We start from the raw sequence: 14,815 nt of genomic DNA, 5'->3' as shown, positions 1-14,815 counted from the left end.
ATCAGGGAGTCATAAGGACTTTTAACGCTTATTGCACAGGGTACTCTATGCAGAGGGTTTTAAGTGCTGTGGCAGAAGATACCAATAGAACATCATGAATGTCTGGAAGGATTCCTCCACTGAAGATGCCAATAGTTGGCTGGGCGCAGTGGCTCACGCCTGTAATCTCAGCACTTTGGGAGGCCGAGGTGGGCAGGTTACCTGAGGTGTGGAGTTCGAGACCAGCCTGGCCAACATGGTGAAATCCTGTCTCTACTAAAAATACAAAAATTAGCTGGGTATGGTGGTGCGCACCTATGATCCCAGCTACTTGAGAGGCTGAGGCAGGAGAATCATTTGAACCTGGGAGATGAAGGTTGCAGTGAGCTGACATTGCTTCACTGCACTCCAGCCTGGGTGACAGAGTGAGACTCCATCTCAAAAAAAAAAAAAAGAAAGACGATGCCGTAGTTGTTACAGAAAAAGTTGTGGGTCAGATGCAGTGGCTCATGCCTGTAATCCCAGCACTTTGGGAGGCCAAGGTGGGCAGATCACTTGAACCTGGGAGTTAGAGACCAACCTGGGCAACGTAGTGAAACCACATTTCCAGAAAAGATACAAAAATTAGCTGGGCATGGTCTTGTGTACCTGTAGTTCCAGGTACTTGAGAGGGTCAAGGCTGCAGTGAGCTGTGATCATGCCACTGCACTCCAGCCTGGGCAACAGAGTGAGATCCTGACTTAAAAGAAAAGAAAAAGTTGTGAAAGCCATCAAGCCCAAAACAATAAATTCCTGCTGAAGAAAACTGTGTCCAGAAATTGTGCATGACTTCATAGGATCTGTGAGAGCCAATCAAGGAAATCATGAAAGAGATTGTGGATATGGCAAAAAAAGAAGGTGAGAGTGAAGTATTTCGAGATAGGGATCTTACAGAAATTCAGGAACTCATAGACACCACCACATCAGAGGAATTAACTAAGGATGACTTGATGGAGATGAGTCCTTCTGAGCCAGTGCCAGATGACGAGGAAGAAGACATAAAAAGAAACAGTGCCAGAAAACATTGGTGTCAGGCAATCTGGCAGAAGGGTTCAGATTATTTGAGACTGCTTTTGAGTTATTTTAGACTTGGACTCTTCTATGATACAGGCACTGAAACCAAAGCAAATGGTAGAAGAAGAATTGGTACCATATGGAAACATTTTTAGAGAAATGAAAAAGCAAGCCTGAGTGTGGAGGCTCATGCCTGTAATCCCAGCACTTGGGAGGCCAAGGCAGGAGGATCACTTGAGGCCAGGAGTTCAAGATCAGACTGGGCTGGTAGTCTCAGCTACTCAGGAGGCTGGGGCAGGAGGATCACTTGACCCCAGTAGTTCGAGGCTGCAGTGAGCTATGATCATGCCACTGCACTCCAGCCTGGGTGATAGAGGGAGTCCCTGTTTCTAAAAAATAGAAAAAGCAAAAAAAGTCAGACAAATTATAACATATTTCTGTAAATTTATCCCAAGTGTGCCTTCCTCCCCTGCCTCCCCTTCCACCTTCTCTACCTCTTCTACCTCTGCCACCCCTGAGACACCCTCCTCTTCCTCTTCTTCCTCAGTCTATTCGGTATGAAAACAATGAGGATGAAGACCTTTATCATGATCCGATTTATGGTCACTTAATGATGATCCACTTCCATTTAATGAATAGGAAATGTATTTTCTCTTATTTTCTTAATAGTATTCTTTTTTTAAGCTTTGTTGTAAAAATACAGTATATAATATATATCACATATGAAATATATGTTAATCAACTGTTTATATTATTGGTAAGGCTTTCAGTCAACAGTAAATTATTTGTAAAGTTTTGGGGGAGTCAAAAGTTATATGTGGATTTTTTATTTTGGTGGGGGATGAGGGGGATGTTGAGCCATTGGGATTGGGTTCATGGCCACCCCCCCGCCACATTATTCAAGGCTCAGTGTACATGTATAAGTCAGTCAGTCCTCACTTAAAGTCATCAATAGATTCTTGGAAACTGACTTTAAGCAAAATGACGTATAACAAAACCAATTTTATTTTCTTTATTTTTTGAGATGGAATTTCGCTCTTGTTGCCAGGCTGGAGTGCAATGGCTCAATCTCAGCTCATGGCAACCTCCGCCTCCTGGGTTCAGTTCTCCTGCCTCAGTGTCCTGAGTGGCTGGGATTACAGGCATGTGCCACCATGCTCAAAGTAGAGACAGGGTTTCTCCATGTTGGTCAGGCTGGTCTCAAACTCCTGACCTCAGGTGATCTGCCCGCCTTTGCCTCTCAAAGTGCTAAGATTACAGGCGTGAGCCACTGCACCTGGCCTAACAAAACTAATTTTGCCATAGGCTAATTAGTACAAACAAGAGTCAAGTTTCTATGGCATATTTCTGGTGACAAAAAATAAAGTCTAAGAAAGACCAGACTTCTAAATAAAGACTAAAACACTTCTAATATTAAACAGTGAAGTATATGTAAACTATACACACATGTAAGAAAGATTGATAAAAACAAGTTAGATAATCATTTACCCAAGTATTCCAGCTCAGGGTCACCAGTGGCTGTAGCTTATCCTGGCAGTTCAGAGTGCAAGGCAGATCAACCCTGGACTGGACACCATTCCATCGTGGGGCGTATACCCACATACCCACACTCACTCAGACTAGGACAGCTTAGCATGCCATTTCACCTTACGTGCACATCTCTGGGATATGGGAGGAAACCAGCATGCCCAGAGAAAACCCATGCAGATGTGCAAACTCCACATAGACAGTGGTCCTGGCCAGAAATTGATTTTTTTTTTCTTATCAATGTTATAAGGAAACAGGTGTGGTGGCTCACGTTTGTAATCCCAGCGCTTTGAGAGGCCGAGGCAGGTGGATCACTTGAGGTCAAAAGTTCAAGACCAGGTGGCCAACATGGTGAAACCCTGTCTCTATTAAAAATATAAAAATTAGCCAGGCTTGGTGATAGGCGCCTGTAATTCCAGCTACTTGAGAGTCTGAGGCAGGAGAATCTCTTGAACCCAAGAGGTGGAGGTTACAGTGAGCCAAGATCAGGCCACTGCACTCCAGCCTGGGCAACAGAGCCAGACCCTGTCTCCAACAAAAAAAAAGTTACACAGAAACAACACTGAACAAAATGTTATTCAAAGACTTGCTTATATGTGTACATACACAGTCATACGTTGTTTAGCAACTTTTTGGTCAACAATAGACTACATATATGCCAATGTTCCCATAAGATTATATTACTGTATTTTTAGTGTACTTTTCTATGTTTAAATACATTTAGGTACATGAATACTTACCATTGTGTTAGAGTTGACTCCAGTCTTCAGCACAATAACATGCTATACAGGTGTGTAGCCTAGAGCAACAGGCTGTACCACATAGCCTAGGTATGTAATAGGCTACGTACACCATCTAGGTTTGGATAAGTACACTCTGATGTTCACACAACAAAATCTCCTAATGTTGCATTTCTCTGAACATATTTCTGTCATTAAGTAATGCATGACTGTATCTACACTTAATACAGATAATAAGTATTTATATATATAGAGAGAGAGGAAGTCTGTGATTTAAAGATTAATGTTCATATTTGATGAAAAATTTTATATCCTTTTCTTCTCATTTGAAATTATTATTATTTTTTGAGACGGGGTTTCACCATGTTGACCGTGTTGACCAGGATGGTCTCAATCTCTTGACCTCGTGATCCGCCTGCCTCGGCCTCCCAAAGTGCTAGGATTACAGGCGTGAGCCACCCGCACCCGGCCTCTCATTTGAAATTATTAAAAGTTGAGTATCCCTAATCTGAAATCCAAAATGCTTCAAAATCTGAAACTTTTGCACATTGACATGATGCTCAAAGGAAATGCTTATTGGAGTGTCTTGGATTTCAGAGTTTTAGATGAGGGATGTTCAACTGGTAAGTATAATGCAAGTATTACAAAATCTGAAACACTTATGGTCCCAAGCATTTCGGATAAGGAATACTTATATTTACTTAACAAAAACCTTGTAAGACCTAATTTATGTCTTAAAAAAGGCAGCATCTTTTTTTTTTTTTAATTTTTAGTATCAGGAGAGAGCTGGAGTTAAAGGCAGCATCTTTCTTACAGTTAACTGTGAGATAAGCAAGAACAGGTGGCTTCAGAGACCTTTGAGCTATCTCGCCCCCAAACTGCCCTCCCAAAAGTGAGAATCATTGTTAAAATATTTCAAACCAGCCTCTCATATCTTCTAAAGTAAGTTTTAAAATTTTTACTTCTTAATTTTTCCATGACAGGAACCTTCAGCCTATGGTGTCATCCCAAGTTTGAGGATCGCTGTCAATCTGTTGTAGAGTTTATTAAGAGAGCCATTATGCACTCCAAGAATGGGAAGTTTCTCTATTTCTTAAGATCCAGGGTTCCAGGTAAGACTGTACTTCTGTTAATTATATAACTTGGGTGTGATCCAGTTTAGTGTCAAAAAACACCACCCCTACAAAAGGCCATGGTTAAGCTTTTTTCCCCTGACTGTTGTAGCAACCACTCTTCTTGCAGAGTCCCATGGTTAATCCCCTGCCTTTGTACATTAATCTCTCAACATACTGAGGAGGAATCTTTGCTTCTCTGACCATATGAATGAGAAAACTGCTTCCACCTCTGATGTCCAGGCATCATATGAATATTAGACATTTGGAGGAGTCCCTGATCCAGGCATCTCAACATTTATAAGTGAAGCAGAGAGGTGAGAATTCTCAGGTCCTACACATAGAAACAGGGAAGGTAAGAGAATGTTTACCAGAAAGGCAGGGGTGAGTGTCAGGGAGGCTGAATCTGGTTAGGCGTGGTGGCTTATGCCTGTAATCCCAGCACTTTGAGAGGCTGAGGTGGGAGGATTGCTTGAGCCCCGGAGTTTGAAACCCCCATCTCTTAAAAAAATAAAAAAAAATTAGCCAGGCATAGTGGTGCATGGCTGCACCACCTGTAGTCCCAGTTAGTTGGGAGGCTGAGGTGGGAGGATTGCTTGAGCTCAGGTGGTCGAGGCTGCAATGAGCTGTGATCCTGCCACAGCATTCTAGTCTGGGTGATAGAACAAAACTCTGTCTCCCCCCAAAAAAGAAGAAAAAGCCAAATCCAATTGCATATTGCAAGCTGTTAGAAAGTATCTGTTGTGGGTTTGCCCATGTTGTACTAAACTTGCTGTCAAATAGTAGATACTTTCTTTTGTATCTTGCTGCCCCTACCATTGATGAGTACAAGACCTCTCTCCATTTGGGAGTGCGGGGCTGTCGCTATCCTTGATAGTGTGGTTGTATAGGCTTCCTGTCCACTAAGTTAGGGAGGTGTCTGTACAGTCTGTGGAGGGCAAGAGGGGATTGTTTGGAGCAATCTGCCTTTATAATGTTGGGTAAGACAAAATGACAAGTACATTAATATGAGGATCTTGTAAGATACAAACAACTTAAGCCATGCATGGTGGCTCACACTGTAATAATCCCAGTACTTTGGGAGGCTGAGATGGGCAGATCACTCAAGTCCAGGAGTTCAAGACCAGCCTGGACAACATGGCGAAACCCTGTCTCTATAAAATACACAAAAATTAGCTGGGTGTGATGGTGGGCATCTGTAGTCCCAGCTACTCGGGAGGCTAAAGTGGGAGGATGACTTGAGCCTGGGAGGTGGAGGCTGCAGTGAGCCAAGATTACACTACTGTCCTCCAGCCTGGGTGACACAGTGAGACCCTGTCTCAAAACAAACAAAAAAAGCAGGGCACAGTGGCTCATGCCTGTAATCCCAGCACTTTGAGGCCGAGGCAGCTGGATCACCTGAGGTCAGGAGTTTGAGCCAACTTAGCTCAAACTTGGTGAAACCTGTTTCTACTAAAAATACAAAAATTAGCCGGGTGTGGTGGTGGGCACCTGTAATCCCAGCTACTGGGGAGGCTGAGGCAGGAGAATTGCTTGAACCCGGGAAGTGGAGATTGCAGCGAGCTGAAATCACACCATTGCACTCCAGCTTGGGTGATAGAGCAAGACTCTCTTTCAAAAACAAACAAAGAAAACTTAAAATGAGAACTTCATGCTTTCCCATTGAATCAAATTAAGATTCTTAAACAGAATGCCAAGAAATTGCTCTAAACTGTGGGAGTTCAGGGGAGTCACAGGCAGAAGACTAGGAACTGGATTGAGCCAGGTGACAGGAATGTTTCTTATAATCTTGGTGATTTAAATAAGGCATGACAGGGTGTGAACTGTATTAATTCTCACTTCATTTAGTTTTGTCTCAGTGCTGTCAACACAGTTGGGCCTTGTGCAATTGACTTGGTTAAAGGGAAAAGTTAGATTCCTTCCTTTTAGGAGTTGACTCTGCTTAGCAGTTTTTAAATTTATGGCTTTTTGGGGGATATTTATTTAACAGATATTTAGTTTGTAACTTAGTATCAAAAATAAGCTACATCTCTGCCCTCAGAGAATTGATAGCCTCAAAGAGGGGACAGGATGGAAGACAAAGGTAAGAGCACATATTCAAGTCAGTACAAAGCATGGTGGTGGCTGGGCATGGTGGGTCAAATGCCTGTAATCCTAGCACTTTGGGAGGCTGAGGCGGGTGGATCACCTGAGGTTGAGAGTTTGAGACCAGCCCGACCAACATGGAGAAACCCCATCTGTACTAAAAATACAAAATTAGCCTGGTATGGTGGCACATGCCTGTAATAATCTCAGCTGCTTGGGAGGCTGAGGCAGGAGAATTGCTTGAACCCAGGAGCGGAGGTAGCAGTAAGCCGAGATCGTGCCATTGCACTTCAGCCTGGGCAACAAGAGCGAAACTCTGCATCAAACAAACAAAAAGCATGGTGGTGACCATCGAGGGCAGGGTAATCAGCTCTGCCTGTGGGCAAACCCGGGAAATCTTGGACAGGATTCTGGACTCTGGAGCATTGCTTTATTTTTAGAATATTGAGAAACTTGGTGGAATCTTGGACTCCTCAGATATAGCTCATTTCATTCTACAAATATACCCTGTCCACAGATAGTTTAAGATTCTTAGTATTATATTAAGGGCTACGGTATGTAGTGTTTGCCACTGTTAATACTGAGTGCCTATTAGATGCCAGATATTGACCAGGTTCTTTATTTAGATATCTTGAAATTTTTACAACAACTTCAAAGTTGGATAATATAGATCAATCCATTAAAATAATATGGCCAGGCACAGTATCTCACACCTGTAATCCCAACACTTTGGAAGGCCGAGGTGGTTGGATCACCTGAGGTCAGAAGTTTGAGACCAGCCTGACCAACACAGTGAAACCCCATCTCTACTAAAAATACAAAATTAGCCTGGGCAACCAAGTGTTACCCTTTGAGGGGATAGTTCAGTCTCCTTTTTTTTTTTTCTTTTTGAAAAAGCAAAAGAAACAGGTCCAGTGAGTTGCAGAGCCAGTATGTGATTTCAAGTTTTTTTGGCTCAGATCCCAGAGCTGGTTGCAGTAGGAGGGCATTAAGACTGGTGTCAGGCTGGAGTGGTGGCGCACACCTGTAATCCTAGCCATTCCAGAGGCTGAGGCTGGAGAATCGCTTAGAACTCAGAAGGCAGAAGTTGCAGTGAGCGAGATTGTGCAACTACACTCCAGCCTGGGCAACCGAGCAAGACTCTGAGTCAAACAAACAAACAATAAAAAAAAAAAAAAAAAAAAATAGGTGGCCAACTTGGTGAAACCTCACCTCTACTAAAAATACAAAAATTAGCCAGGCGTAGTGGCAGGCACCTGTAAGTCCCTACTTGGGAGACTGAGGCAGGAGAATCACTTGAAACTGGGAAGTAGAGGTTGCAGTGAGCGGAGATTGTACCACTGCACTTCAGCCTGGGTGACAAAGCAAGACTCTGTCTACAGAAGAAAAAAAAATTAAAAATAGGCCAGGCTTGGTGGCTCACGCCTGTAATACCAACAGTTTGGGAGGCCGAGGCCGGCAGATCGTGAAGTCAAGAGGTCGAGATCATCTTGGCCAACATGGTGAAACCCTGTCTCTACTAAAATACAAAAACTTAGCCGGACGTGGTGGTGCGCATCTGTAGTCCCAGCTACTCGGGAGGCTGAGGCAGGGGAATCACATGAACCCGGGCTGCGGAGGTTACAGTGAGCCAAGATCACGCCACTGCACTCCAGCTTGGCAACAGAGCAAGGCTTCATCTTAAAAAATAAATAAATAAAATTACTGGCTGGGTACGGTGTCTCACGCCTATAATTCCAGCACTTTGTCATTTTGGAAGGCCAAGGTGGGCAGATCATGAGGTCAGGAGATCGAGACTATCCTAGCCAACATGGTGAAACCCTGTCTCTACTAAAAATACAAAAGTTAGCCGGGCATGGTGGTGCACGCCTGTAATCCCAGCTACTCAGGAGGCTGAGTTAGGAGATTCGCTTGAACCTGGGAGGTGGAGGTTGCAGTGAGCCCAGATCACGCCACTGCACTCCAGCCTGGTGACAGAGCTAGACATCGTCTAAAAAAAAAAAAAAGTAAGTTACTCTAAAGGTAGCTTAGCTGATCAGTGCTGAAGCCAGAATTCAAACCTGGGCCCAACTAACTCCAAATCCTTGGTTTTCACCGGTCTGTTAGTGGAAGAGGTAATAGTAATCAGATTGAAAGTTTGCTGGCATTTGTGGAAACTACATAAAGAAGGTAGAATCATGTTTACTGGGGGCAGGAGGGGGTGAATGCTCCAGATTAATATCTGTGTACACTTAAAATTGTAATCAAGTTGAGAGGTCAAAGCAGAGCTATTGCCCTTCGACCCTAAGTGACCTCTCTTTGAATGATAGGGCCAAAGAAGACAAAGTCTTTACCACTATTTGCTGCCCTCTTTTGCTTATCATAAAGGGAAAGGCATTATATAAGCTTGACTTTATTAGAGGAGAGGATTGGGGTGAGGGAGAGGTAGGTATTAGCATTTAGGTGGAGCTCTGTCAGTCTGTGTCAGGGATTTTAACTCAATCGATTCTAAAAGGAACCTGTGTGTTCAGACTTTGGAATGATGATAACTGAACACCTACAAGGAGCCAAGTGTTATTCCATTTAACCAAGTGTTACCCTTTGAGGAGATAGTACACTCTCCTTTTTTTTCTTTTTGAAAAAGCGAAAGAAACTTAAGTCCAGTGAGTTGCAGAGCTAGTATGCGATCTCGGGTTTTTCTGGCTCAGATCCCACAAATGGATGCAGTAGGAGGGCTTTAAGACTGGTGTCAGGCTGGGCACAGTGGCTCACCCCTGGAATCCTAGCTATTTGGGAGGTTGAGGCAGAAGAGAATTGCTTGAACCCAGGAAGCAGAGGTTACAGTGAGCCGAGATCGTGCCATTGTGCTCCAGCCTGGGCAACAGAGAGAGACTCTGTCTCAAAAAAAAAAAACAAGTATACATATATAATTAATTCATGGAATTAAACATACTTAATGGCTTTCTTTTTTTTTTTTTTTTGAGACGGAGTGTCGCTCTGTCGTCCAGGCTGGAGCGCAGTGGCGTGATCTCAGCTCACTGCAACCTCTGCTTTTCAGGTTCAAGTGATTCTGCCTTAACCTCCCATGTAGCTGGGATTACAGGTGCATGCCACCATGCCTGGGTAATTTTTGTATTTTTAGTAGAGATGGGGTTTTGCCATATTGGCCAGGCTGGTCTCCGCTCAACTCGGCCTCCCAAAGTGCTAGGATTATAGGTGTGAGCCACCGCGCCCGGCCCACTTGATGGCTTTCAATCCATTACAGTTATAATTAATGAAGCTCATGTTGTCTCATCTTTGACCAGCGAAAGGCTCTTCATGTTGGGATATTTCTTTTTCCCTCCTTCCCTTCCTTCCTTGCTTTTATCTAACAGTTTTATTGAGATATAATTAACATAACATGAAGTTCACCCATTTAAAGTATGTGATTCGGCCAGGTGCAGTGGCTCACGCCTGTAGTTCCAGCACTTTGGTAAGCTAAGGTGGGTAGATCATCTGAGGTCAGGAGTTAGAGACCAGCCCGACCAACATGGTGAAACCGTGTCTCTCCTAAAAATACAAAGTTATCTGGGCTTGGTGGCACATGCCTATAATCCCAGCTACTTAGGAGGCTGAGGCAGGAGAATTGCTTGAACCCAGGAGGCGGAGGTTGCAGTGAGCCAGGATCATGCCACTGCACTCCAGCCTGGGTGACACAGTGAGACTGTCTCAAAAAAAAAAAAAAAAAAAGAAAAAAGAAAAAGAAGAATGGCTGGGTGCAGTGGTTCATGCCTGTAATCTCAGCACTTTGGAAGGCCAAGGTGGGTGGCTTACCTCAGGTCAGCCATCCTTGCCAACATGGTGAAACTCGATCTCTACTAAAAATAAAAAATTAGCTGGGCGTGGTGGCCATGCACCTGTAGTCTCAGCTACTCAGGAGGCTGAGGCAGGAGAATCGCTTGAACCTAGGAGGCAGAGATTGCAGTGAACTGAGATCGCACCATTACACTCCAGCCTGGGCGACAGATCAAGACTCTGTCTGTAAATAAATAAATAAAATAAAGTGTATGATTCAAGGCCAAGGAAGGTAGATTGCTTGAGCCTAGGGGTTCAAGTCCAGCCTGGGCAACATGTGAAACCCTGTCTCTACAAAAAAATACAAAAATTAGCTAGGAGCGGTGGTGAGCACCTGTAGTCCCAGCTACTCATGAGGCTGAGGCAGGAGAATTGCTTGAACCCAGGAGGCGGAGGTTGCAGTGAGCTGAGATCATGCCACTGCACTTCATCCTGGCGACAGAGCGAGACTGTGTCTCAAGAAAAAAAAAAATTTTGCAATTCAGTGGTTCACAGAGTTGTATAACAGTCACCACAATCAATTTCAGAACGTTTTCATCACACCAAAATGAAAACCTCAGACTATTAGCAGTTACTCCCTATTCCCTCTACCTCCTAGCCTTTACCAACCACTAATCTGTTTAACATTTCTAGGATTTGACTGTTTGATACATTTCACATAAATGGAATCATACAATATTTTTATGTCTTGTTTCTTTTACTTAGCATAATGTTTTCAAAGTTGACCAGTGTTGCAGCAGGTGTCAGAACTGCATTCCTTTTTGTGACTGGTAACATTCCACTCTGGATATACCACATTTCGTTTCTCCATTCTTTAGGTTGTTTCCACTCTATTGCTATTATGAAATAAATAATGCTGCTTTGAACATTCATGTACAGATGTTTATGTGAATATCTTTTCAATTCTCTTAGATATATACCTAGGTGTGAAATTGCTGGGTCATATGGGTAACCCCATGTTTAACCTGATGCTAGACTCCCAAAACAATTGCACCCAAAACTTTGTTATTGTCCATCTTTTTGAATAAGGCCATCCTAGTATGAGGTGGTATCTCATTGTGGTTTTGATTTACATTTCCCTAATGAACAATGATGTTAATATCTTTTTATGTGCTTATTGGCTATTGTATCTCGATTCAGATTCTTTACTCATTTTGTAATTGAGCTATTTGTCTTCTTATTGAGTTTTGAGTTCTTTACAGGTTGGGCATAGTACTTATAAGCCCAGTACTTAAGGAGGTCAGGACAGGAGGACTGCTTGAGCTCAGGAGCTCAAGACCAGCCTAGGCAATACAGGGAGACACTGTCTCTACAAAAAATTTAAGAAGTAGCCAAGTGTGGTGTCGCATGCCTGTAGTCCCAGCTACTTAGAAGACTGAGATGGGAGGATCACTTGAGCCTGGGAGGCGGAGGTTGCAGTAAGCCGAGATCACGCCATTGCACTCCAGCCTGGGCGACAGAGCGAGACTCTGTCTCAAAAAAAAAAAATTATATTTGAGTATTTGGTTTTGATTTTATTGTAAATTGAATTGCTTCTTAATTTTAATTATTTTTGGATTGTTTATTGCTAGAGTATAGAAATTGTTTTTTGCATATTCATCTTATATCCTATAATCTTGCATAACTTATTTATTAGTTCTAATATGTATTTCTTTTTAAATTGTGAAATAACATGTGTGTGGTAAAAGGGTCAAATAGTGCCCAAGGGAATATAAGGAAAAGTGAATCTTCTGCCCTCTCACCCCTGCTTCCATTAAACTAAACTATTGTTTAGTTTTTCTTAAGCTGTTTCAAGCTGAAGAAAGGAGTGGGATATTAAGAAACAGTACTTCACAGTTGGCTGAAAATCTCTTTGACTTTTTCTTTTTTTTTGAGACAGGGTCTTACTGTGTTACCCAGGCTGGAGTGCAAGGGTACAGTCATAGCTTAGTGCAGCCTCAGCCTCCTGGGCTCAAGCAGTCCTTCCACTTTAGCCTCCTGAGTAGCCTCCCAAAGTGCTGGGATTGCAGGTGTGAGCCACCGCGTCCGGCCCTGGCTAGTTTTTTTTAATTTTTATTTTTGTAGAGGTGAGGTCTCCCTAGGTTGCCCAGGCCAATGTTGAACTCTTGGGTTCAAGCAGGCTTCCCACCTCAGCCTCCCAAAGTGCTGGGATTACAGGCGTGAGCCACTGCACCTGGCCTTCTTTTACTTTTGACCTTTTGCTAATTTTTTCCTTTTTGAAGGATTACATATAAGGTCAACCAGCTTTCTAGTTTATTCTCTTTTTACTTACACTGTTAGGAAAATGAGGGCCAGGCCTGGTGGCTCATGCCTGTAATCCAAGCACTTTGGAGGCCAAGGCGGGCAGATCACCTGAGGTCGGTAGTTCAAGACCAGCCTGACCAACATGGTGAAACCCCGTTTTAAAAAAAAAAAAAGAAAGAAAGAAAATGAGACCCAGAATTTGAACCAGATGTGATTCCTGATCTGATTCTGTCTTCAGGGAACAGAAGAACCTTCGTTGTGACAAAAGGACTTGGGTGTTTGGGTGTTTATACCTGGAAGAGATTTCTTACCCCCCCACATGGGTCTTTGTTGGGAGAAAAGAAAAATAGTGACGTGGCTAGAAACTAGGTTTGTGCCCAGGACCTCTGGCATGAGGCCTGGAGGAAAGTTGCTGAGCATCACTGTTGGGCTTCACTTTTACTCTTTTAGCCCCACTTGGGTCTTACTCTGGATTCTTTCCATTTATAACTGCTTCTGTTAGCATGCTCTAAGTGTGAGAGCTCTAATCATTTGCTGGGTTTGTGGGGAAACAGCAAATGGTCAGGTTAACACCAGAGAATATCAGAGAATTAACAGGTTTCAAATTGCTATTTGTAAACCTAAAGGCTAAAAGTAATACAATTAAATAGGCAAGTTTATGTAGTCATTAAAATTTAAGTAGGCAAACAATAAGATAATTGTATGTTGCATATTATCCTGATCTCTTTAAGCACAGTGTTATCTTTGGGAATAAATTATTAGATACATAAATTACTTTTATCTCTGAAGCATCATGTTGAATTTACCAATATTACAACCAACCCCCCAAAGCTTTCTGTTTGCCATAGTTTAATTTACTAAAGAAAATATAAATACCAGTGAGGGACAGAACAAATACAAAGAGGTATTTGAACCCAAAATCATTTCTTAAAACCACTTGAGTTAAGTATATTCAAGTGAGAAATTCATGTGTGAGTTCTTTTTTTTTCTTTTAATGGAGAGGACCAACCATGTGGGTGGAGAACAGTAGGGCTTCAAAATATAATCCTTAGGTTTGAAGGGGTGGGAGTGCCAGGGAGGGGACTAGAAGAGACTAGTCATGAAGTGCTGTGACTGTCCTGGACAACCTCCTTGTCAAATAGGCAGAGGTGCAGGCACTGTAGAGACCCTCCTGGGGAACCCTGCTGAGAGGCTGGGCTATGGCAGAGCCACCAATAATTCTTCCTTAGGGCAAGTGTTCAAGGTAGGTCAGCTTTATTGACTCCATGCCATAGCAAGTTTTCTAAGCTCATTGGTTCTCAGTTTCTTTATATGTGAAATTGGAATGGTGGCATCTGTCTCAAAGTATAGTTTTAAAGACTAAATAAGATTATTATTATTATTTTGGAGACAGGGTCATGCTCTGTCACTGAGGCTGGAGTGCAGCAGTACAATCTTGGCTCACTGTAGCCTCGAATTCCTGGCCTCAAGTGATCCTTCCTCCTCGCCCTCCCAAATGCTAGGATTATAGGGGTGTGCCACTGCACCCAGCCTGAGTTAAATGTTTTTAAGATGAGCTTATTTATTTAGTAACAATAAAATATGTATTTTGATTTTTTTTTTTACCCCAGAAAGTTTGTTGTCAATGATCATGAAAAGGTTTTGGGAGACAGTGTGCAAGCTTTCATTTTTTCTCTTTTCATGCTTTCAATCAAAATTTTAAAACTATTTGAACTTAAACCCCAATAATAGTAGATATTTTATTTCCCAATCAGTTGTATCTACCAAATGTCTTTTGATGTGACAATGGCTAAAACTTCTTTGACAGGTTTTGCAACTCAGGTTCTTTCTCAAAGAATCTTATTTACCTTTCATAGCTGCTTTGTTTATTGAAAGCAAAATCTTCTTAGTTCTCTTGAACTCCAGTGTTCCTGCCATTCTGGATGTCTCTGTGCTGTGGCATGGGGCCCTTTGTAGGGGTGGGATTCCCTGGTACAGAGCCTGCTAATACATAAGGGTGTGGTGCTTCCATTGAGTCTAGCATCAATCAGCAGGCACATTGGCACTGAGTAGTACTAATCCCAGCTTGCCCAAGCTACTGTAATTGTTGTTTCTTTTAAAAGCATCGTCTTTTTTTGGTTTCCTGGCCTAAAATTTCAGAAGCAGGAAGTGTGGGGGTGGTGGGGGGTGGGTAAACCTGATTGTCCTGACTTGAAGTAATGGCAAGAATAATAGTCTTGTCAAGTTGATCCCAGCTGTTGCCTTCTACTTAGCAGCCTCTCT

At 42.7% G+C, this 14,815-nt stretch overlaps 1 protein-coding gene across 1 annotated transcript in view; it reads left to right on the top strand.

The window, feature by feature from the left end:
* SOCS7 (suppressor of cytokine signaling 7) overlaps nucleotides 1-14,815 on the top strand; it is a 48,827-nt gene that overhangs the window by 22,344 nt on the left and 11,668 nt on the right. Inside the window, exon 7 of the mRNA XM_012451907.3 lies at nucleotides 4,283-4,411. Within this exon, the coding sequence (XP_012307330.3) occupies nucleotides 4,283-4,411 (129 nt within the window). The remainder of the gene's footprint in view (nucleotides 1-4,282; nucleotides 4,412-14,815) is intronic.

Source organism: Aotus nancymaae, unplaced genomic scaffold, assembly GCF_030222135.1.
Source record: "Aotus nancymaae isolate 86718 unplaced genomic scaffold, 86718_ANA_hifiasm-v0.15.2.pri h1tg000072l, whole genome shotgun sequence".
NCBI classification, from domain to species: Eukaryota; Metazoa; Chordata; class Mammalia; order Primates; family Aotidae; genus Aotus; species Aotus nancymaae.
The sequence above is the reverse complement of the archived record's forward strand: the minus strand, read 5'-3'. Positions and strand labels throughout refer to the sequence as shown.